This window comes from Arachis ipaensis, chromosome B1, assembly GCF_059453495.1.
Source record: "Arachis ipaensis isolate K30076 ecotype BB chromosome B1, ASM5945349v1, whole genome shotgun sequence".
NCBI lineage: Eukaryota > Viridiplantae > Streptophyta > Magnoliopsida > Fabales > Fabaceae > Arachis > Arachis ipaensis.
Window position 1 is genome coordinate 5227167 of NC_142436.1, and position 25684 is coordinate 5252850.

Below are 25684 nucleotides of genomic sequence, written 5' to 3' on the forward strand. Positions count from 1 at the left end.
TGTGATGTGAATGTGAGTGTGTTTTATGTTTAGTGGGCAAGTGGCCCCACCAATTGCACGAGCAATAATACCAAGTCCCAATCCAAGACACGTGGTTAAAGGTTTCCATCACGTCCCAAGTAAAAAAAATAGAAATGTCACATGTTTAATTAAAGAGAAGATTTATTAAATTTATAAATTAAAAAAAATTTTATTAAAAATATAAAAAATTTAAATTTTTAATATATTTATTTTATATGTATTAAATAAAAATATTTAATTTTTTTATTTATGATAAATTTATTATGTGCTTTTAAAATGCATATTAATTAAATCTTTAAAGAACTAGTTGATACCTATTATCATCGTGAGAAAATTTTCGTATACAAACATTTTTTTATACAAGCCTTTATAAGTCATTTATATTAACGTGTTTCGAACCGTTATTGCACGTTTTTCATCTTCTTCCTCCTCATCTTCTGCACCTTCTTCTTCTTCTTGCAGCACCTTCTTCTTCCTCTTCCTCTTCCTCTTCTTCTTCTTCTTTTCTTTCGTTTCTTGCCTTCTTTTTCTCCTTCTTCATTTACGTGCTTTTCTCTCTATTTTCTTTCTTTGTTATTCTCGATTTCATTATTTTTTGACATTAAACTCTGAAATCATTTTTGAAGAAGAAGAAGAAGCAGATGAGGAGGAGAAAGAGAAAGAGTTCTGAATTATGCATAAGGTGTAATTCAACGAATTTTGGGTGTATTTCTTAAATCCTTTGGGTGTATTTTCGTAATCCTTTGGGTGTATTTCTGTAATCCTTTGGGTGTATTTCTATAATCGTTTGGGTGAATTCCTGTAACCATTTGGGTGTATTTCTGTAATCCTTTGGGTGTATTTTTGTAATCGTTTGGGTATATTTCTGTAATTGTTTGGGTGTATTTCTGAAGTTCCATTATCTTCAAATGATTTCAAAGCTTGATTTCGGAAATCATGAAAATCGAAAAAAAACGAAGTAAGAATACCAATGATAAACGCAGGTAAAACAACGAATGAAAAGGCAAAGAGAAAACGCACGAAGGAGGTCGAACAAATTTGGCAAATCGTTTTCATGAAGGAAGAAGAAGAAGAGTCGTTCATAATACATGGTGAGTGTAGCGCTTTGAAAACAAGAAGCAGTTGAATAACGCATTAAAAGGCCCATATATGTAGCAACTTGTAAGTCAAAAAGACTTGTATGTGGATAAAATTACTAATTTAAAAAATTCTTTTATTATTAACAATCTTAGTTTATGTCTCCACATACTCATTTAAGAGGTTGTGGGTTCGAATCTCCTATCTTTAGTAAAAAAAAAATCTTAATTTATGTCTTTTAATTAAACTATATAATAATTTATATTTTAGTTATTATTTTTATAATTTAATTTTAATATATTGATTATATAAAATATTTTATATAATTATTCAATCACATTTATTATTTTAAATTACTATTTATGTGATCAATAAAAAATATTTTTTATGAATATAATATTATATATAATTGAATATACATCAAATTATGTATTATATAAAAACTTTTTTACATGTCATTATCTATTAAATTATGCACGGGTTGAAAGTCAGCGGAGTTGAATCGAATTAGACCAAGTTTAAGCTCGACTCATGAAAATTGAATTTGCTTTACGGCTTAATTCATTAACAATCGAGCATATTTCTTAAACTCAAATTCAGCTTGCCGAAAGCTCACGAGTTGGCTCAAATAACAAGAACATAATCTATATAATTCTATATCAATAAATTATAACTTTTATATATATTAAAAAAATAAAAAATCAATTTTATGTATTATCTATCTATCAATTATAATTTTTTTTATTTATGTTCTACATCAAAATTATATATAAAAAATTATTATAAAATTTTAAATAATTAAAAACAGTAATATATAAATGCTCTCTCTTATTCTCTTCTATCCTAAACAATTTAACTATATTTGTCATGTTCTACTTCATCATCTATTCAACCTATAATAAAATAAATAAAAATATTATAACTTAAATATAACTTAATAAAAATATATATATATATATATATATATATATATATATATTTGAACCAGCTTACGAGCTAACGAGAAGATTGTGTACAAACTCAAACTCGACTTATTTAATTTATGACCTCAATTCAATGTTTAAGCTCAGCTCACTAACTTACGACTTCAGCTTATTGAGCTATTAATGAGTTGAGCTAGAACTGACTATGAGCTAGCTTGACTCACTTCCAATCCTATATGCAAGGAAGACTTTTTATAGAGAAAAGTGATTTTTTTAAATTTTTAAAATAATATTATTAAACATTTCTCTATTATATAATATTTTTCTTTTTATTTTACTTAAAAATTATGTAATAAAATACCACACTTTATAACATTATTTTAAAAAATTATGAGCAACTATTTTTCTTTAAATGACAATTCACCTATTATTCGTTACCAAAAAAATTGGTATAAATTGTATAAGGTTATTTCTGATTAAAAAAATTAAAGTGTTTAAGATGATGAATATATCTTTAAAAAAAAATAACAAAAACATTTTATACTAATAACTTTGATAGAGTACTTGTTAACTTAATTTTATTTCTTATAAAATTTTACGGTTTAAAGTTTAAATATTTTGTTTTTCATTATAAATAATCGTCTTCTTATATTACATCTTTCTCTGTTTTTATATAAGATTATTCAAAAATAGATATTACCACTTCTAATTGATAATATATGTTATGTTTCACTTTTAATTGATAATTATTATTTTATGTTGTGTGTTATTCTAAAATTATTTTTGTACTAATAAAAATTTTACTATGAAAAATACAATGATCAACATGAAATATAATTTAGAAAAATTATATAAAGATAATGCATTATCAATTACAAAAATCACAATATCACTCTCTTCTGATTCATGAAAAACTTACTTCTATGATCCTTCCAAATATTTTTTATATATATAAATATAATTTGTATTTTCAAATATATTGGCTTTATCCTATCTCTATACTCTTCTATGAAGAAAGATATTGGCTTCTTATTTCAATTTGTATCTCAATTTTAAAAAAATTAAAAATATAATTTTTTTAAAATATAAAAATAAGATATGTCACTATGTGTATCCAAATACAAAAAATAGAATTTGGATCCTTTAAATTTTAAATTTGTATTTTAGAAGATAAAGTGTGATCTTCTACCTTTGAATAGTTTTTCTTTCATATTTATTCTTGATCCACCTATAAAATAAATGATGAAAAATCACACTTTATTCTCTAAAGTGAAATTCAAACTTTAGAGAATCTAAATTCTAAAAAATAACTCAATTCACCAAAATGGAAGCCATCAAAGAAAAAACAAAAAGGTAGATGAGATGAGATCCACCAAGAATGGAGGGGAAAAAGTTTTACAACACATGGTACGCAAGACACGGCGCAGTGAAACACGGGCCTAACTGAAATCGTTCATTCAATTTCAAAAACTTGATTCTTGTTATGTAAAGCCACTTTGAATGCCCCATTCCCTTGTTTCATGGCCCACGCATTTCCTAATAATACTTCCAAAAAGGCAAAAACAATATTATACTTTTTTAAGATAAAAATAATTTCGGGGGTATGTTACATTTATTATGTAAATTGCAATAGACTAATAGCTACAGCCTTATACGATGGAAATTTGTCCTACTCAAAATATTTGGAGTTTTGCTATCTTTTTTAATCAAGTCATCTCCTAATTAGTTTACTAACCCATTTAAATAAGAGTCAAATGTTTAAATTCTCTCTTAAATAAAGTTTTGATTTGCGATAAATTAATCTTTTGTTTACTAGACTAAAATATATTGTAAAAAAAAATAATATTACTACGATACTACTAACTAGTCTAATACTTTAACATTGACTTGTGCAATATATTCTTTTGACCTAAGAAAAACCATAGGAACCAATTTTAGTTAATTATTTATTCTTTAATTTTTTTTTTAATTTCTGTTTACTCATGATATTTTTATTTTTATTCCGAGACATACTTAAAATAGACTATTGTTGTTGTGAGTGCTTTCGAATCAGTTTTGAAACGGTGGTATGAGATAATTGCAAAAAACTCTGATATTTAAGTCAATAAAAAATTTATGCAGGCTTATGAAAATTGAGATTGAATGTTACTTAAATTTAATAGACTATTTATAGAAAAAAAATATGACTTAATTATCACTACTAAATCATCTTTATTGTAATAGTGGGTGGTTTCTTCCTCTGTTCCTCAATATGTAAAAAGTTATCTGTATTAAGCAGATATCTGCATGTGGATAATAACATAGATAGTGGTGGAGAGCAATAACTTTTCTTGTTGGATTTTTTCTCTCCTTTGTGAGGCCCAAGTCCAACATTTTGAGGGTATCTCTTTGCACCCATTGTGCCACAACCCTAATCAGATTTTTGGGTCAATTTGAGAGTGAGAGTGTAGCTAGTAGCCACAAAGAGAGAAAGAAGAAAACCAACTTAGGTTGTTCGAGTGGTCAACTCACTCGTCCGCTTAAACAAGTGTTAGGAGTTTGAATCCTGCCTTGTGCATGCAGCAACCCATTAGCCAGCGGCAGACCCTTAAATGGAGCTCAGATCCGCGACATATTAGTCCTTGACCTGTCGATTTGGGGGATACCGTGGGCAACTAAAAAGAAGAGGGAAAAATAGAATTTTCGTCAGCTCTATTTTTTGGGTATATTTCATCTTCTTGCTTCTCATTTATAAGCTTTGGTGTTTTGATGTTTTGGCTGGTTATATGCACATTTTTTGTGCTTTGTTTGAGACTCTCTTGTACCTCATTTGATTGTAGTGGAGTTATTTCATTGGTATAAACGACCCGTAGTTTTTACTTCTCACATTGAGGAGGTTTTCCACGTTAAAATCTTGGTGTGTTCTTATTATTGCCTTGCTATATTTACTTATTCATAGTTGCTGCCATATTGTGTTGTAAGTGCTTTCATATTATTCTTGTGTTGGATATTTGTGTTGTTTTCACTGCTAGGCTCTTTCATTTTCCAAATTGAGTCATGCACAGATCGTAGTGCTCGTACCCCAAATAGGACGGATAAAAAAAGTTTTAGACTAATTTTTTTCACTATGAGCTAATTTTATTGGGAAGTGAACAATGTATTTTGAGCCATGATTTTGTATATTTGGGTCATGATATAAACAATTTATTTTCTTTATCTCTTCTAATTATTCTTATTATTTCTTTTTCTACCACTTTCTCTTCACTCACGAATAACATGTGTCAACTTCAATGTCATTATCACTGTTGTTGCCACCATAGCAAATAACAATACTAAGTCGTTCTCTATTTCAAACCATAATCGGCTACAAGCATTCCATCTTTATAGTCAAATTAAAAAGTCGTACAAAGTTTCTTTGCACCACTGATAAATGATATAAGATTCAATTCAAAAATCCTACTTAATTCAAAAATCCTACTTAATTTTATTGGAGAGCATTTTCTTGGCCTTGTTTATGTTTTTAATACCGGGTTAAGTACCATTTTTGTTCCCAATGTCTTGGGTCAAAATCAAAATTGTCCTCCCAGTGTCTTGGGTCAAAATCAAAATTGTCCTCGACTTTTTTTTTATTAATATCATCTTTAACGTTAGAAATCGTTTTAAAATCATCTTTTTTACATTATATGACAATTTTGCCCCTCACCATTGCACTCACGCACATCGCCGGCTACTCCATCCTCTCCGGCCTCGCCCTCGGCATGGAGCCACTCTACTCTCAGGCCTTCGGGGCCATTTTCCCAAAACTACTTTCTCTCACACTCTACCGCTACATCATCCTCTTCCTCCTCTCTTTCCTACCAATATCCTTCCTTTGACTCAACAACTTCGCCATCCTCCTTTCCCTCCACCAGCACCCTGGCATCGCTACCATGGCACGCACCTACCTCCTCTTCTCCCTCCACCCAATTTGCATCTATCTTCGCGCGCAGGGCAGCACACACTCTCTCACGCAAGCCTTCCTCGCTAGCACCCTCCTCCATCTACCCTTTAACTACATCCTCGTCACGCACCTCCGCCTTGGTATTTCCGGTGTCATCACTACCGCAACCGCCTCCAACCCCTATAGGCCTATATTCTCCTCTCTCTCGTCAGACGCATCTGGATCACCGGCCTCCATTATCGCACGTGGTCTCCACAACGACTGCCTCATCGGCTGGAAGCTCTTCCTCTGCCTCACCGCTCTTAGCTACCTCCATTTGCCTTGAGTGGTAGTGGTACAAGATAATATTCCTCCTCTGTGATATCAGTGGCGTAGCCACATGGTAGAAAAGGGGGGCAATAGTCCCCCTAATTTTAATTTTTTACATATAAATTATATGTAAATTTTAGTTTAGTTCCCTTAAAATTTTATTTTAGTCTTATTTTATTGTGTAAATATTTTTGGCCCCTTTCTAATATTTTATCTAACTTCGCCCCTGTGTGAGATCCTCATAGACCATTTATCTACGTGTTCTCAGCATTTGGTTTGAGTTGTTGCAGTTAGTGAGTGAGTGAGAGAGGAAGAAGATTAGGGACTTGGACAGTGCCTTGTGCAGAGGCGGTCAAGTGACGGTTGAGGTTGAGACAGAGATAGAAAGAGGACAAAATCATCATATAATTAATATTTCATGTGAAAAGGATGATTTTAAACGTTGAGGATAATATTAATAAACAAAAAAGTCGAAAATAATTTTAGTTTTGACAAAAAATATTAGGGATAAAAAGAGTACTTAATCCCTTCTAATACCAATGGTTTATCTCTATTAGCATTATAGTCACAATTGAAAACATATAATTTAAGTTTATCAAGAGTCCCTAAGCAAGGATATAATGAGCAAGTAACATGCAAAAAGAATTTAACGGCTTAAAAATTTTAATCTTAAAAGAAAATTCTTATGCTTTTATGTTTATTGTTTGCCCATCAATTTTAATTAGTTCTAATCAATGTTGCGAAAAAATAAGTTAAAATTGCTTTGCTTTCTATCTTATTAACTATTTTGTGCTATATTATTAGAGTTTTGTGTAAATACAGAAATATAATTCGTAAAATTCATAGTATAAAATTATATTTAGATTAATTTTTGTGTTTTTTTTATGATTAATATTTTTGAAAATGTTATAAAAGATGAGAATAATTTAAAATAAATAGCCGAAATATATCATATATTAAATACCATTCAATCTTTTAAATTTATTTTTAACTTACCCTTAATGAAAATAATATTAGAAGTTACTAATAAATTATTTCAAGCACTAAAAAAAATTAATTAAAATATTGTAAATGTTATAGTATGTCTTCCGCAATCTTTAGTATGATACTATGATGTTTGTTGGCCTTGATACCTTCTGTCATGGGAATTTTTAAATAAAAGGATATCCATTAAAATTGATAATATTAGGTTATGAAATATCATATCTCTATTAAAATTGTTATTAAGTTTGAAGTAGACTAAATTTTTTTCAAAATTTACTATTTTTATCATTTTAGTTCTTTAAATTTAAAATATATTATACTAATTTTTAAAATTCTATCAAGTACGGATACTTTGTTGAATTGTCATATTTGCGTGTCGGACATATTTTAGACACGATATTTACCGACACTCATCCGATATATGTGTTCGCTGTGTACTGTGTCTTAATAAAAAATAAAAAAATTTTCTTCGGACACGCTCGGACACACCTAAATACTATCACGTGCCAGCGTATTCAGTCTTATTCTTAACATATATTCTTAAAATAAATTTAGATATAGTATATATTATTCTTTATTAAAACAAAAAATATTTTAAATACTTGATATAATTAAAATAAGATATTAAAAATAATTAAAAAAATTTATTTATATTTTAATATTAATAAAATATCAAAATATAATTACGATCTATCCAAAAAATATTTTATATTTTATATGTATGTGTGTCCCTGTGCATGTAAGATTTTAAAATTTGCGTGTCGGCGTGTCCCACGTTCTATCATGTCCCGTGTCAGTGTCCGTGCATCATAAGAAATTCAGCTTTAGATTCCATATTAGTCTTTGAAGTTTTTTAGCATTGAATTAGCAATCGAAATATTGAACTAATTCTGACTTACTACTTTAAATACATGGCTAAATGACGTCATTGGCGCTTAAATAAAGCCAAACAAAAAGACAAAAATGAGTTTATATGATGTATAAATTATTTTATCTCATCTTATTCTTTAAAATAATTTCGTTTTGTCTTATTTAAATGTCAAAATAAATAAATATTATTTAATTATATGTCTTAACATATCAAATCAAAACTAATTCAATATTTTATTCGTTGAGTGAATATTAAAAATGGTCTAAAGATTAATATGGGACATGAAACTAAATTTTATGAAGTATTATAATAAATTTTGAATTTTACAGACTAAAGTAATAAAAGGTGAAAATTTCAGAAACTTAGAAAAATTTAGGCGATTGAAGTTAATATTTTATTTTTTTCAATTTAGACCGCAAAGAAGTCCGTTCTGATTCGCAACGTGTCGCACACCCATTGGTGCAGATGACGAACACAGGGTGCTACCACATAAAACGACAGCTCCCGCTGCGTATTATTCCCAACACCCAAACAGAGAACAGTCACTCTCGAAAGACGAAACATAGCAGCTGCGAAGCTGAGATCGTAGAAGAAACAGAAAGAAGACTCAGATGGCGAAAACGACGTCGTTACTCCTCTGCTCTCTTCTCCTCTTTGGAACCCTAGCTCTAATCCAGGTTTCATCTCCCTCGATTTTCTATTACTTTTCCTTTTTTCTTCGGATTTCTATTACTTTATTGGATCGTGGAATTGCTGAGTAATTGAGCTTTATATTCTAGATCGAACTTCATTTCAATTTACTATGTGAACAAAGAAGTCACTATTATAAAACTATGTTAATTGGAAAATCAATCCAAAAATAAACGAAATGATAGAAATTAGAATTAGAAATAGTTTACATTGCAATTATTTAGCTCAGGATTCGATTTTTCAAATCAGTAAATTTAATTTTATGATCAATGTCTGGGTTACAGGCGAAGAAGGATTTGAAAGAAGTCACACACAAGGTTTACTTTGATGTTGAGATTGACGGAGAGCCTGCAGGTTTTTTATTTTTTATTTTTGTTTTTGTTTTTGTTATATATGAAATTCTAAGGTACCTTAAGAAACGACTCTCTTATTTATTATGATTTGAATAAAAATGTATGATCATAAATCTTGTATTGTAATCTTCTCTATTCTTTTCCTTTGATGCTACGATTCAAAGTCAAATAGTCAAATTAGGTGCAAGATGAAATTATCTTTTTGTCTGTGAATAGTATGTTTTGGATTTCTGCCTACCATAGTTTTTACAACTCAAATTGAGTAATGCTCTTCTGGCTTTCACAATCATCACTTCACATGTTCATATTAATCAAATATCAAACTAAGTGGTTAAAATAACAGGGAAATTGTTGGATGAATAAGTTTGGCATTTTGTTGATGGTAGTGAATGTGTGTCGAAGTGCATCTTGACTTATTTGACTAATTAATGTATACAACTATAGCAATAATCAGAATCCTCAATCTATATTTCAAGGGACTTTTAATATGTAGATTGCAGTCATATAAGAAGTGTAACTGATAGATGCGGTTTGTGTTTCCCTGATTTTGGGTATCAACGTTTGACATATTGATGCTTTGATCATTGACTTCCCAGGTCGAATTGTAATGGGCCTTTTTGGAAAGACAGTTCCTAAGACAGCAGGTTTGGTCATTGAATTCTTCATTTTTTAATTTCGGTGCTTATCATCTTTAAAGTTAGCTGAAACTATGTTTTGAAATTTTTTTATTTGCAGAAAACTTTCGAGCTCTTTGCACAGGTGCGCTCTTTTTGCTGCTGTTCTGCATAGTTATTTAATCTCAGAATCAGAGAACCCGCTCTTTGTAATTCATCTTGCATTGATTTGAAGAAATGATTGAGTAAAAAGTTTAATATTTATGTTTAAATATATTAGGTGAGAAGGGAACTGGAAAAAGTGGAAAGCCTCTTCATTTCAAAGGTAGCTCATTCCATAGGATCATACCTAGCTTTATGATCCAGGGAGGTGATTTTACACATGGAAATGGAATGGGTGGAGAATCAATTTATGGAGAGAAGTTTGCTGACGAGAACTTTAAGCTAAAGCACACTGGACCAGGTTAAATCCTTTATCCTTTTCTTCCCTTTTATTGTTTTCATGCTTTTTGATGACCAAAATTCATATGTGAATGTATAATGCAGTTAACATGTTTTGTTACTTTCCTTGTGAACAGGACTTCTATCAATGGCAAATGCTGGTCCTGATACCAATGGTTCACAGTTCTTCATTACTACTGTTACAACTAGCTGGTAATTAATATCTAGCATCTATATTAAGAACTTGTTATAGATGAAAACAGATAACTACTGCTTGCGGTCTGTTTTCCCTTAATTTTTTTAGTACATGTTCGAAGGGCATGAAATCACAATTTTTTTGTGCCATAAACTAATGCGAATGGATGCTTTCCACCAATGATTAGTACACTTGTTTGAGCTATGCTTGGGCCCACCTTGTCAATCAATGATGGAAATCTACACTTAATCCATTCAAGTGGATTTTTCAATGATCGATTCCCTTCTAATGTTATTCTATGATACAATCCTGCGTCAAAAAATATAGGTCACTTTTCACCAAAAAAAAAAAAAATAGAACACACACACACACATTAAGAAATCACCAACTTCAAGCATATTTGAAGTGTTAAGACTAAATTACCTTGTATTTTCTCACCTTAAATTAAAAGCTTAGTGCGCACTTATTAGGAGCAGTTTAACTATGAATATAGGTATAAGGGGAAGAAAGTTATTAACATCCTTGAACCATTCAAATGACTTATATTGCTGGACAAAAATTTGGATTAAGAAATGACTTATATCATTTGACAAAGGGAGTATGAATGAGTTTCTTGTTTGTTTCATTAGTACTGCATGCTTCATTGCCGTAAGACTGTAAGAAACAATACTAATTAACACATTTGATAGGTTGGATGGAAAGCATGTTGTTTTCGGAAAGGTGCTTTCTGGAATGGATGTTGTATACAAGATTGAAGCTGAAGGAAAACAAAGTGGCACTCCCAAGAGCAAGGTCACAATTGCTGACAGTGGTGAACTACCTCTATAAACAGCACTTCCAACACTTCTCAGTTCCCAAACCAGTGTTTTTTTATGGTAGTGTTCCTGTTTTCGTTTGCATTGTATACTGGACTTGTTATCTTTCCTAAGCATGTACTTAGTTGTTAACTGTATCTTTTGTTATATTCAGTAGGACCAATCCTTTAATGCGAAGTATGTTGAGGTAAAAAATGAAATTAGGACCGCATCAATTTATGCTTTTGTACTATCACTGTATGGCTTTTTCTTATTTTGGCATATCAATCAAGGACAAAAGATGGGAATGAATACTATCACTCTTATTTTAATAATGTTAAGTATTTTTTTTATATAAATTCATATAAATATACAATGCAAAAAAATTATGTATGGTTATATGTGGAGTGACATTATAAAAAAGAAGTGTGATAATATCATTTTTCTGGAATGATAATAGATAAATATAATGAGAAAATCGGTGTTTGTTTCTGGTTGATAAGTTTTAGATCCTGCAGTTGCTCTAACAGATACGAATTCGGCTCAAAAATTTTTCCTTCTTTCCATGTAGTATTCGGTATATTCATATTCAATGCTTGGTTTGATAATTTCCCTTGAATTTGCACTTCACCTGCCACAGGACTGTCAAAATTCCTGTGTTGTTGAGTGACTCTTAACTGGTCGTGACCATTTTCTCCATTGATCTTTCTACTGTTATTTTTTATCCTAAACATCATAACGGGTCAAAAAGCAAAAATCAAGTTAGAGATATTAGTGAAGGTTTGAGCTCTGTTATCAATATTTTCCCAAATGGCGGGTGTTAAACCCATTGAATTCGAAAGATGCTTGTCAAATGAAATGAAGAATCTCTGCTGATGTTAATTAGAGGGTTGTAATCCATAACTTTGCTCTAATACTTCATCTAGAAGTTGTCAACTTTATTTTAAAGCACTCCTAGTCATAGAGGGGGCTTCTTTTTCTAAGAAAATCAAATAATGATTTATTTAAATCTAATAAAATCGAAGAGGGAGCTTCATTTGTAGTTAGTGTAGAAACACAAAAAACATGTTAGGACAAAACGTTTGTTTGCAAATGCGCATATATAAAATTTTAGGTGAAAACTCACATGCAGTTGTCCTTATATAAAGTTAATAGCCAAAAACCATTAGATGATAATTTAGTCAAATCTATTAAATCATCTAACGGTTCTCAATTATCAACTTCACATGAAAATAACTGTAGTTAAGTCTTCACCTTAATTTTCTATCTCTGAATTCACTGTGTGAGGACATGATTTATTTGTTTTGCCCCAGTTAAATTTTGAGGCTGCCATTTTCGCCCTTGTCACAATTAAGGACAATTCTATGATGCTGAAGGAAGAAATATTCCTCATCTGCTGAAATAGCGTGGCAAGTATTTAGAATAGACGCGTGTCCGTCCCATTTCAATAACTGTGAGAAAGTAAGGGTTGTTGTTCGTGGCAGTGCAACCAAGTGTGGGTCCTACCAATGCCAGTGGAGCTTTGACGACGTTTTAAGTTTTTAATTAATCCCCTTCTAATGGATTATTATTTGCAGCAATTTATGTTTATTGATTTATATTTTATACTTTTTTTTTTGTCGAGATATTTTATACTATTTTAATGGATGAATTATATTATGGACTAGGCTATGTTTTTTTTTTTGGTTCGTGGACTAGGCTCTAAGTTGAACTGGTTCTCAATGTGGAATTGTGGATTCGAAGTTAGAGTTTGTACACAATAAATATTTTTTATAATTTACTGTGAGCCGTGTGGATACTGGATAGTATTGTAATGACACGTTGTAGTTTAACGAGTGAATACCCTACTTGACTCCTAACAATTATCTCGAAAGGACAACGAGTCCCAAAAAAAAAAACACCAAATCCGGCTCTTGATCTTTTTTTTTAGGACTGATTAGCTCCTGTGCAAAAAAAATAACATTGACTTTTTTTAGCACAAGGACTAATCAGTCCCATAAAAATAAAGTTTAGAGGCCGGATTGGATATTTTTTTGTCAATGGTCTCGTTGTCTTTTGAGGTAATTGTCAGGAACTATTTTAGATTTTTCTTTAGTTTAATTTGTGAGAAATTCATTTAAAAAATGAAGTATAAGTCATGGAAAAACAGTGGCCAATAAACTTTTTGTGGTTGTTAAACAATAGAAAAAATTTGGTAACAGTTATAATTAGTCAAAATTTTTTATAATTTACTTTATTTATATAATTTAATAACAATTTTATTTTTTATCTCACTCTCCTATCAATTTACTTATCATATTCTTATTAGTTACATTTATTAATGATATTAATTATAATATCATATTTTAGACATTCTTGTAATCAATATTTAATATTTTTTATAATTTAATTTTTATATTTAAAAATACAATAAAGACTAATAATAATTATAAAGAACGGTAATGATAATTTATATTAAATGAGTTCATTGTAATTAATTTTTTATTTTTAGGAAAAATTATTGTAAAGGACCATTAGGAACATTTAATTATTAAAAAGAACCTTTAATATTAAAATTATTAAGAAGGACCAAATCTTTTTATAATATTTAAGAAGAAGAACCAAATCTTTCTATAAAGAGACAAATATATCTTTAATTATTTTTTATTTATTTTTTATAATTTTTCCTTAAATAATAAAAATTACTAAAATAATAATAAAAAATAAAATTTTAATAACAGTTTTACTAAATATTATTTTTAAAAATTGGTCATCTAAAATTTTAAATTAATAATTATTCTTCAGATACTTATACAATAATACTTATTTCGTGTTATGTATTATAGTAAATTGAGTTTATGAACTGATTCAATTTATCATGTATTTTCTATAATAATAAATTGAATTGGATTGATTAGATTTATTAAAGAATTTAGTGCAGATATAATTTTTCACTTGTTTTAATAAATTGAAATGGCCTAATTCGATTTATTTAGATCTTTTATCTTATTAATAAATTAAATTTATCTAATTTAATTTATATAGATATATTTAAAACAGATGTGTAATCAAATAATTTTATGTAGGACATCTGTATAATTTTAATCTCTATTTATTAACGTAAATTACCTTTAAATTTATATCATGTTTTATTATTATAATTCAATGGCTAAATTAACATAAATGCTATACCCCAAAGAAAATATAAAATGCAGGGTCTCTAAAAATTATAATCTTTATGTTGATAAATTTTATTTCTCTTAAAATTTTAATAATTTTTATTAATTATTTTTTTTTGTGATCTTTACCCAAAGAGAAAAATAAAGCTAAAAGATCAGAAAAGTAAAAAAAAAAAAAAATATTTAGAAAAATTTAGTTGTTCTTCTTTAATATTATAAAAAGATTTGATCCTTCTTAATAATTTTAATATTAAAGGTCCTTTTTAATAATTAAATCTTCCTAACGGTCTTTTACAATAATTTTCCCTTATTTTTATTAAATCATTTATCATCATTTAATGGAAATACAAAACTTAAAAACTACCCTAATATATTCAATTATTTTCATTCAAAAATCACAACTCTAAATAACATAATTCATCCATTAAAATAGTATAAAATATAAATCAATAAACATAAATTGCTGCAAATAATAATCCATTAGAAGGGGATTAATTAAAAACTTAAAACGTCGTCAAAGCTCTACTAGCATTGGTAAGACCCACACTTGGTTGCACTGCCACGAACAGCAACCCTTACTTTCTCACATTCATTGAAATGGGATGGACACGCGTCTATTCTAAATGCTTGCCACGCTATTTCAGCAGATAAGGAAGATTTCTTCCTTCAGCATCATAGAATTGTCCCACAAGGACAACAAACTCAACCCATTCTCCTCTGTTCTCATGCCCCTAAATCCTCATTGCCATACACCTTTGCCGTCGCCTCCATGCCCCTCTCCTTGCCACCACCACCACCTCCCCATTTCCCAAGACAACTAGTCCCCAGTTCTAGCACCCATGTCATTTCACTCTCTTTTCTTCCTACATTTTGCTTTGTTGGTCATTCCTCAATCCTAGGGTTTTAATTTCTATCGCTCCTTTTCTTTAATGTGTTTTATGCTGGATCTGTACTGGCAAATGTATGGATTTAATCTATGCATTTCTATGGTGGTGGATGGTTTTGTTTATCTCAATGATAGTTGGTGGTGGGTGGCCTTGGTGGTAGAAATTGTTGGTTTGAGTTGATGGCAGTAATTGCCTCGATGGAGGTTTTTTTTATTTTCAAAATTTAGATCTTCAATAAAAAAAAAAATTGTAACGTAATAACGAGAAAAATTAATTACTATTGAATATATAACTCCAATCATAACTCCACTATCTTAATTTAAAAGTGAATAATCCCTCACCTTACATTTTATTGACTCTCACTTTAGAGAAGTCTAATACTTTTTTTTTTAATACTAAAATCTTACAAATTGTTCTTCAAAGCCGAATAAACAAATCAATCTAAACAGCAATAATTTAAATCAGATTATATCCTTCAAATCAAATTGACTTTTCTTTCAAAACCTAAGTGCAATGAACTTTTGTGACCAAATAAAAAAAATGAAAAACCATGACATTGCATTTGATCTTAATGCAACAACCATAGCACAATTGTTCTAGAAACATGAACATTAAACATTATCTTTGCATATTAATATGTACAGCAGTGATAGCATCTGAGGTCATTAGCCTACTCTGGAAATGTAATTCTGGCTCAACTTAGAATTTTCGAGCTACATGTCCTGCGTCATTATATAACACTAAACATGCCAAGAATCTCTATGCCCTCGCAAACTATGGGACACCTAATAACAATAATGTACATGTCAATGCACATCTATAGTTTACTTAATTTTTGTTTGCCACTGTACTTACCTAATATTGGTACAAAGTAAAAGTTGACGATAAGCCTCTGCGGTTAAAAGCTTTAAAGCTTATGCAACCATGCTGAAAATTAATTGCTATCGCTATCACTGTCAGTGTCCAGAAAGCTAAACTCTCTCCAACCGTTAAGTTTAATCAACAAAGTTCCACGGTTCTCTTCACACCATTCCATTCTCTCCTTGTGTAAAAGGTTTACAACCTGCATTAAGCAAAATTGATGAGGAAAAACTACATAGAAAGAGTTCCTGTCCCCCCAAAGAGACAATTTCTTTTCTTTATTGATGAACATAACTTTAGGTGGGTTTGGCATCAATCAAGCTACTAGGGGTAGAACATGCCTCCAGGCACAGTGGTTTTTGTTCCTCCAAATGGACAAAATGATCATTTGTTTCAAGGTTAAACTGAAAATCATAACTTGGGTATACAAGTTTAAGGACACATTTGTTTAAGGTTACTTTGATGAAAGAAGTGAGATTTTTATCTTTAAAAAAATTACATAAGCTAATCATTTCATCTTTTATTTAAAAAAATACAAAAGGCTTTTAGATTCTTAGTATAAGATGAGATGAATTGCTCCCATGAAAAATGATTTTGTTAAAAATTACTCCTCCGTCCAAATAAGCTCAAACAAACGCACCCAAAATCATGTTTCTCACAAGCTGCAACTGAGATGGTAAATTTAATCCGACATGTACCACTTTGTTTAAGATTGGATAGAAACAGATGGACAAACATACTGATTGTTTCAGCTTCGACTTTCCAACACCATGCGATCCACACCCCGTGATAACCCTTAGTGTTTGTACAGCTTAACAAATAATAATTGAAAAAAGCATCAGGTAAAGAAAACAAATGCAATGCAAATGCAAATATAATTCAATAGAACATGCCATTTTAGTCCTTGGAAAATGCTTACAAGGAACGTATGATCCAAACAGAAGGTGAAGTTTCAGCATTCTCATTGCCGGTTTCACGTGCTGCCCATGCAAATCAATAGTTATAACATTCTCTATACCCTTGTTTCTGCACATCACTAACAATAGCTTAATACAAGCAAGAACACATATAGAGATAATGTGAAAAAAGAGGTGCTTTATGAATTTGCTATTTACAGAACTCCACCCACCTAGCTATAAATATGTCATGGCTTGCCTTAGTATCTGCTTTCTGAGCTATTTTAGTTTGTTCTTTACCCTGATGAGATGAAGAAACAGTTAGCATTGTATCATAAGGTGATTCATACTATAAGGTTCCATTTGATAATTGTTTTAGGGCAGAAATACAGAGAACTGGTGATATAAACCTATTTGTAAAAGGAGACAAATACAAAAACAAGCAAAATATCTCTATTTTTTAAGAAAAACTGCCCAACTTACTATCCACACAAAAATTGCGGACAGTAGGGATAAAGATAGATATATCTCTTCTAGCTTGTCCCTATCTCCTGTTTATTTATTTCTGTCATAAGACACTTAAACACAGCTGAAAATCCCTGAAAGATAGAGCTAGTCTATACATAAACCATAACACAATACAGCAATCCATGGTCTAAGCAAACCATAACACATTGAAGAAAAGATGCTTAAATAAGTTTTTGGTTCCTATAAAATTTAAAGGTCTCTAATTAGTTTGTTCTGATAAGAGTTGACGTGATAGGTTAAATGCTGACCTGACGAGCTAAAATGTTGACGGACATGACATGTCACATCAACATTTAACCAGTCACCTCAATACTTGATGGAACAAACTAATGATAGAGACTAAAATGGAGCTTTTAAGTTTTATTGGACCAAAACCAAAAGAAAATATTTTAGGACCCAAAGAAATAGAGTGGTTTCTTCAGTAGCCCTTCAATTTAAGCGATTTAAAGCCCCTCTTATGTCACCCAATTAGATTTAAATATAGTCATTGTTAAAATCTTTTTGTAACAATTCTTTTCCAAAATCTCAAAAAGAAACAAGAAAAGGGTCCTAAATGCCGAACATCAAGCCTATTTGATTATTCTTATTCCCAAACAGTGAACATTTCTTTTGCCACTAATTCTTCGTAACAAGAGCCTAAAATTTTTAAAGTCATAACAATTTCAACTAAATTCACAAACCCAAATTTGCCAATCTCAGCAAGAACACTCACCAGCCATAACACCATCACCATCACAGCCTAAACCGACAAACCCTAATTTCCCCATTCATTGCACCTTCAATAAAGGCCTCACAACCAGAACACCACCTAAACAAATTAGGTGCTTGATATATTATACAATTTTAATTAACAGATTGGATAACATCCAAATTTCATTCATCATTGAATGTCAAGATATGATTAAACCCTTCAAAGTAATTAGAATGTCACAAAGTTTAGTTTTTCCCTTCTGCTGATTCAATATATTGAGACTGTTACCTTGTGTAGAAGACCCCAAAAAAGCAAAAAAAATCTAGATCAGTGTCCTAGCTGCAATGGTAATTCAGTGGAGATTGAGAATTTAATGGTTAAGGCTCTTGAGTTTTTAGTTTTTTTAAAGAGATCGAAGAGAAACATTGTAAAAAAATTGTGTAGTATTGATATATAATTGTTCAAATGCACAATTAGTTACCACATTTTCAGATGTAGTTGGGTAACATAAGAAGAGTTTCAAACCTCCTTAATTGAAAGGATCAAAGGGTACCCAGGAAAGAACCAAAAATACAAGTAAATCATTATCGTTCGCATATCGAGCAAGCATGTTACAACTTTAAGGGCATAAAACAGTGGAAAAAGAAATATACAAAGGAGGCAAGGAAGCATCAGCGCAAAACATTTGAATAAAACCATCCAAGCAAGGCGGGTCAATATTTAGGAGAGGGAGAAGGGTGTTGGGAAAGAATATAACAACCTAGGTGATTTCAATTTTTATTTCCCACTATCGTTTTCAGAATTTTGAAAAGAAAAAAAATTGATAACAGTAAAAACAATAATCTTGTTTTTTACATGTGTTTTCAGTTTTTTCCTTAACAAAATACTGGAAACAGAATGACTAAAAATGATAAACAAAATCAAACAAGTTCTAAACTTATTGAATATATATCAATTATTGACCAGAATTAGCAGCCAAGCTTTGAGCTATATCAACAAAGATATAGCCTAAGAGAAGATGAAAAGATAATTAATTATAAACAACCATCACATAAATTGCATGCAAAACTAGTGTCATTGTCACAACAAAAATCATCGTCTACCCAAGGAACAAACCTGGTCAGAAAGATATGCAGCATATGATCGATCTCCTTTGGCATATGCTGTTGAAGCCTGCAAAAAATGTCACACCACCTTTCATGTTCTCATCCTCAAATCTCAATAGTAACAGGCTTTTGGAGATCAGAAATTTAAATACATCGAAGTAAGAGGCAGTCTGAAAACTTACTTTCTGAAAATAAGATTTCACAGAATCCCAATGCTGCTTTGCACCTTCTCTAAACACATGATATTCAGCCCCTTTAGCTATATAGCAGGAAAATTAAAGTAAATGATTTATTATGATTTGACAGCATAACTAAAATGATCAAATTTAGACATTCGTTTGAGAAAGTTAATACACAAGACTAAACAAACAGGAAGATATAACTAAAAGCAAACTAAATGTTAGTGAGATCAATAGAACCACAAGATATAATAAAATGGAACCACAAGGCACAAACCACTGGATAGTATTTAAGAGGCAATAGATGTAAGCATAAGTATTTCAAATTAAGTACCAAAAGTAGGTTGCTGAGATTCTGAAACATGTGGAGAAACATCAAACTCAGGTCCCAAAGACTGCATTTTCTTTACTACATTTCTCCAATTCATGGTGCCTTTGTCATGTTCAGAGCTTTTGGGAATGTTAAATAACGACTCCAACACCTTTTGAGGAAGTTCTGACTTTGTAATTCCTGGGCTAATATGAGAATTAGCTTTAGAACTAGTGAGGGCGTCCGCATAATTCCTAAAACCAAGAAACAACTATGCTAGTGGAGTTAGGTTCCAAATACTATGATCCTTTTATTAAAGACAGTTGATATTCAAACAAACAGGCCATGCAAAATTAAAAACTTTTATATTAATGTCATTTCTATGAAATCAAAAGCACGTACATGTTTAAATTTATTATGGCGTGTATATCTGGTCAGAACTCATTTTACTACGGAGCCAAGCTAGAGCCTAGAGCTAATAGTATAGCACAGTTTCAAGATTGAATGTGACAGTTTAATTTAATTATACAAGGTGTTGAGCTTAATACCATTTGGCTCATGTAGCTTGAATAGAACAATGACTAAGATGATTCTAATTGATTCCCACATTACTGAGGATTTCAACATGACAATATCCATTGATTTCTATGGAGTCACTTCTTTGAAACTTAAAGGATGCAAATGTTTATGTAAAATGCAATCTAAATATTTTTGCACCAAAACATTCATATTTCATAGACAAAATTCAATTTGTAACTTCTAATTCCACCATCCATAACTCTGATTTTTCCCGCAGAGATTGGTAGGGATAACACAACTATGACCAAAACAGTTAGATTTATTACATCCATGGCTATTAGAACCTTTATCAAGCAGTTTCCTTTTGGGGGATCCCCGGGTTTTTTTTTTTTGGGGAGAGGGGGGGGGGGGGAGATGAGAATGCAAATAGACAAATCCATAAGTTGTAGATAATGGTGGACTATGACTTGGTAGAAAAACAAATGCATCAATATAATTTACCTGTTAAAAGATCCCAGAGACCAAAATTGATCAGAAACTTCACTTTCTGATGAAAGAGATGTGCACTCTGATCTCCTATCTATCAACTGTGACAAAATTTGTCAATGAATGAATGAATACAATGTACCATAAGGTAGGATACACAGTGAACAAGTTAGAAAACGATATTCTTAAAGGTATAATTCCAGTAAATAAAGTCGTATATTGTCACTCACATTGTCCTTGTGGCCAACAAGGAACCTCATGTCATAAATATTGTCATTGTCATTGTCATTCCTCGGTTGCTCATTCATGGATGCAGTTAAATCAAGCAATACATCCAATGCCTAGAAAATCATTTAAACAGTAAGTAATATAAAAACAAACATAAAATTTTATTGATTATTATAGCACTCCAAAAATTAATATATAGATGCAAAAGAAGTTACCGCAACTTCAGTGCTATCCATTTGAATTAAATGTGTTGATGAAAATAGAAGTATAATATGAACAGATACACCAAATAACCAATTGAAACTGAATATTTCTCGCTCAATCCAGCATCCAATGCAAGAATAAACAATAAAAAGGAGAGAATTAAAACAGAAATATCGCATCTATATGTTCATACAGATTCTCCTTTAATCTGAGATAATAAGCAAAGTCAAGATTTTAATATGAATAAGAAAAAAAGTAATTTAAAATTTGGGTTCCTCTACAGCCCCCAATTTGGTGGAATATAACACAGGATGAAGAGTGGTTTCAGGGTTGATCAAACCCTTCTATACCTCTGATCCGTTGCTGCTTTAAGAACCAAAAAAAAAACAGAAAAACAAAACAAGAGCACCTCTAAACCCTGCCCATCCCCCTCAAAATGGAACTTGCAAGCATGATACAGATAAATAGGAGACATAATCCCTCAAAGAATCAGGGACAACCATCGTGGTCTAAATATGTGCACACTTACCATGAAAAAACAGCAAACGAGAATGATTTTAAATGAAGTCCAATTTCAGATTGTCATCGTACCTTTTCAATATCATATCCACATTGACCTGCAAGTGGGCAAAATGCTACAAGGTCAAGAGTTAAATTTACAACAGCATAAACAATAAGCATCTATATTTTATTTTATGCGAAACTTTCAAAAACTATTTGAGGTAACCCCAACAAAAACACCAACAACAAACAATGATAAAATAGATGAAAATTTAGAAACAACCGTTAAAGTTACAATATTGAGCAGACACAACCATGGAACTACAATGATAGCTATTAAATCGTCAGCAAGCTGTTAATACTAAAAACAAAATCTTTTGGATCCAGGAACATTCAATGTCAACTACATATAGAGGAATGCATAACATTTGATAACAGCAAAATAGGAAATAGAATGAGTTACCCAAAATAAAAAAAAAGAAATAAATAAAACATCAAAAAAAGAAAATAAATACGCTGAAAATAAAAAATCACAAATAAATAAAACAATTTACTCACAGAAAACATCCCTAACAACACCTAAGTTAAGGTCAGAATCATTCCCAAGCATTGAACAAAGGAACTGTTCTGCCTTGTCCTTATCAACAACACCGTTATTCTCAAACCCTTTGTTCTTATTTTTGTTCCTCCTCACATATTCCTTCCCTATAACCGTCGAAACCGTTCCAGTAGCCGCAATCACCTTCTTCTTCTGTCTACTATTTCCCTTGAAGCACCCCACATCTTCACCATAACCTACATCCACAAAACCTTCGGAGGAACCGTAAGTTGAACCCAAATCGGAAACACCACCACCGCCACCGGAGGACGAAGACGAAGTTGATGAAGAGCACACCGAAGAAGGATCATACACCAAACCCTTCTTCCTTAAGATCTCCGAAGCCCTTTCGGGATCTTCCTCCATGGATGATAAATTGAAAGAGTTAACGAGATCGTCCAAAACGGTGATCTGGTTGCCCTCTGGTTCTTGTGGCTGTTCCTCTTCTTCGGATTGAAGAGGTTCCTTCTTCTTCTCGTCGAGCTTCTTCGGCGAAGATTTCTTCTTCCTCCTCCTCGTGTTCTTCATGGTAGAAAAACAGATCTGGTGAGAAGCGAAAGGAGGAAGAAGGTTTTAGAAGAAGCTGAAAGGATTCAAGGAGGGAGCTGAGATTTTGATGAACAAACGGTTGATTCTTTTCAATGGAGACTTTTGTTCTTTCGGCTTTGAAGAGAGAGAATCTGAACTTTGAAACCAAATACCAATAATTATTGGAGGAAAAATAAATAAATAAATTAATAAATAATTGACATGCATTAATCACTACTATAGGGCTAATTGTTTTTAATATTAGAGTTTGTGTTTGTTTGAGCATCATTATTTTGAAAAAAGATCTTTTTTTTTATTTTTTAGTGTGTTTAATAACTTTTTAATAATAAAAGTAAAAGTATTAGAAAAATAAAAAAATATCTTTTTTTAGAATTAACTGACATTTTTTTTAAAAGATCTTTTTTTTAAATATTTTTCATGTAATAAATAAATAAAAAAGTACTTTTATATTATAATACTCAAACATAATTGATAAATAAAAAGATCTTTTTGTATAAGATATCCAAATATAAAATTACTTTTACTTTTCCATAAGATCTTTTAAAAAAAGATAAATCGAAAAAAAATCTTTTCTTAGAAGCTCACTCAAACAAGTCCTTGTTTTGTTCATCTTCGAAAAATATTTTTTTTAAATTATATTTTTTTAAAAATTTTTTATAAAAATAAAAATAATTTTATATTTGGATATTTTATATAAAAAATTTTATTTATTAATTATATTTAAATAAAATAAGATAAAAATATTTTTTTATTTATTTATTATATAAAAATATATTTTTAAAAAAATTAAATAAAACATAAATTATAATTTGTTTAAAAAATATTTTTTTATTTTTTTAATATTTTTATTATTATTAAAAATTTATTAAATACACTAAATAAAATTTTTTTATCAATTTAATGTCATTTAAACAAGTCCTCAATGTAATCTATAGTTGTGATATAACTGTATTTTCCTGATATATATATTGAAGACATGGAAAAAATAAACGTTGTGGACGATTTATAAAAAATTAAAAAAACAAAAACAACAAATAGAGGGAACGATTACTGCAAAAAGCAAAAATAAAATTTTTTTTCGACAAACAAAAAAATTCTTTGGGATGCTATTATTATAAAAGAGGAAAAACAAAAAAGGCTCAGGGATAGTAAATACAAATACTAGTAATTTTTATTTATTGATTTATAGACACTTTATGCAAAGCACAAGATCAAATATTTAATTAAAATAGCCTGTTAAAATTTAATTATTAGTCAAATTAATTTTCTAAGTTTTCACTCAATTAAACTAGGTTTTTAATTATTTATATTCCATTATTTTTCATTTAATTGTATTTATACTGGTTAAAAATTTTCATGAAACTATAAACTTGTTTGGATGAATTTTTTTAAAAATATTTTTTTAGGTTTTTTTAATTGAGAAAAATTAAAGTAATTTGATGATTAAATATCTTATGAAGAAGTATTTTTTATCAATTAATTATGTTTGAGTATAATAATATAAAAATATTTATTTATTTATTATATTAAAATATTTTTTTAAAACATAAAATTTGTTTTTTTAAATCTTTTTAATTTTTCTAATTTTTTGTTTTATTTAAAAAATTTATCAAACACATTAAAATTTTTAGAAAAATATATTAAAAATGATTTTTTTCTTCTCTCTTAAAATTTGTTTGGGTGAGCTTTAAAAAATATATATTTTTTTGAATGATTTTTTTTATTTTTTAAGAAAATAAAATAATTTTATGTTTAAAAATCTCATATAAAAAATTTTTTTATTTATGAATTATATTTGGTATAATAATATAAAAGTATTTTTATTTATTTATTATGTGAATAAAAAATATTTTTCTAAAAAAATATAAATTATAGTCTCTAAAAAAAGATGCATTTTTATTTTTCTAATATTTTTATTTTTACTATTAAAAATTTGCTAAACATACTAAAAATAAAAAATTATTAAAAAAATCTTTTTTCAAAAACTTAACAACATTGAAACAAACTCTTAATGATAAACAACAAAGCACCAAGTATATTTTAAATATATCATAAGATTTTAAAAGGATAATTTACACAACTAAATAATTTAGAGTTTAATATTACTCAAATACAATAAATAAAAAATGATTATACTCAGGTCCTGTTTTTAATTTATAAAAACCGCTACAACTTACTATTATGCATCGTGCCTTACCTAAAAAATGAAGAAAAGCATAAATAGAAAGGGATTTATGTACAAAACTCGTGCATGCATAAACCGCTGTAGTAGGTAGCTATTTACGCACAAAACCCAAACCTCTATTATTATGTATGGCGGTTTTATAAACATCAATTGCTCTATAAATAAATTAAATACCAATAAACCAAGAATATGAAAAGTGATTCGTTTGTAAAAATTTAATTATGTTCTATAAAAAGGGTTTGACCAATAGATAATAAGGGTTTGACCATGAGAAATTGAAACTTAGTTGGTAAATTTTTGGATGAGATTTTTTAAACCAAAAATATAATGATATATAATACTTTAATTACGAAGAGAAGTAAACATTTAAAAAAAATCTTTTATAATTATATATATGTTGTAATTTTTAAAAATTTTGGTAATGAGTAATGACAATGCTGGAGAGAATTTTAGAGAATTCTATCTTATTTTATTACCTTTTATGGTTTTTGATTGAAATTTAAAGATGAAAATTCTTATTTTTAACAATTATTAAAACAACATTTTTATAAAGAATGTATGCTTATTTCTTTGTGCTTTGTACAATTTATAAAAAGTGTGAAAAAA

At 29.6% G+C, this 25684-nt stretch overlaps 2 protein-coding genes across 7 annotated transcripts; one reads left to right on the top strand and one right to left on the bottom strand.

Moving 5' to 3' along the window:
- Window positions 1-8622: 8622 nt before the first annotated feature.
- ROC7 (rotamase CYP 7) lies at window positions 8623-11527 on the top strand. Its single transcript, XM_016308783.3, has 7 exons — window positions 8623-8781; window positions 9079-9148; window positions 9744-9791; window positions 9883-9906; window positions 10042-10224; window positions 10340-10415; window positions 11088-11527. Exons 1-7 carry the CDS (start codon window positions 8716-8718, stop codon window positions 11224-11226), a joined length of 606 nt encoding a protein of 201 aa, XP_016164269.1. The 5' UTR covers window positions 8623-8715; the 3' UTR covers window positions 11227-11527.
- A 4301-nt stretch (window positions 11528-15828) lies between these two features.
- On the bottom strand, window positions 15829-23104 carry LOC107606942 (smr (Small MutS Related) domain-containing protein). Of its 6 annotated transcripts, none has more exons than XR_015902191.1 (11): window positions 22305-23104; window positions 21837-21862; window positions 21044-21154; window positions 20829-20914; window positions 19833-20062; window positions 19502-19578; window positions 19330-19386; window positions 17228-17295; window positions 17018-17134; window positions 16839-16909; window positions 15829-16300 (listed from the first exon to the last, which is right to left on the bottom strand). XR_015902191.1 is itself a non-coding variant. In XM_016308965.3 (11 exons), the coding sequence occupies exons 1-11, from the start codon at window positions 22870-22872 to the stop codon at window positions 16172-16174; spliced, it is 1530 nt and encodes a 509-aa protein (XP_016164451.1). In that variant the 5' UTR covers window positions 22873-23104; the 3' UTR covers window positions 15829-16171. The 6 variants fall into 6 exon arrangements, 4 of the variants coding, with proteins under 4 accessions (XP_016164451.1, XP_020971998.1, XP_088357037.1 ...); XM_016308965.3 differs by having other exon boundaries at window positions 17018-17124; XM_021116339.2 differs by having other exon boundaries at window positions 16797-16909; window positions 17018-17124.
- Window positions 23105-25684: the final 2580 nt, after the last annotated feature.

Bases quoted from the DNA above. Each gene is read 5' to 3' on its own strand.
- ROC7 (XM_016308783.3), top strand. From the start codon at position 8,716: ATGGCGAAAACGACGTCGTTACTCCTCTGCTCTCTTCTCCTCTTTGGA. The intron at 9,149-9,743 runs GTTTTTTATTTT...TTGACTTCCCAG, and splicing joins GATTGACGGAGAGCCTGCAG to GTCGAATTGTAATGGGCCTT. The intron at 10,416-11,087 runs GTAATTAATATC...CACATTTGATAG, and splicing joins ACTACTGTTACAACTAGCTG to GTTGGATGGAAAGCATGTTG.
- LOC107606942 (XM_021116339.2), bottom strand. From the start codon at position 22,872: ATGAAGAACACGAGGAGGAGGAAGAAGAAATCTTCGCCGAAGAAGCTC. The intron at 20,063-20,828 runs GTAAATTATATT...TCTTGGTTTTAG, and splicing joins TCTCTGGGATCTTTTAACAG to GAATTATGCGGACGCCCTCA. The intron at 19,387-19,501 runs GTAAGTTTTCAG...CATTTTTTGCAG, and splicing joins TGAAATCTTATTTTCAGAAA to GCTTCAACAGCATATGCCAA.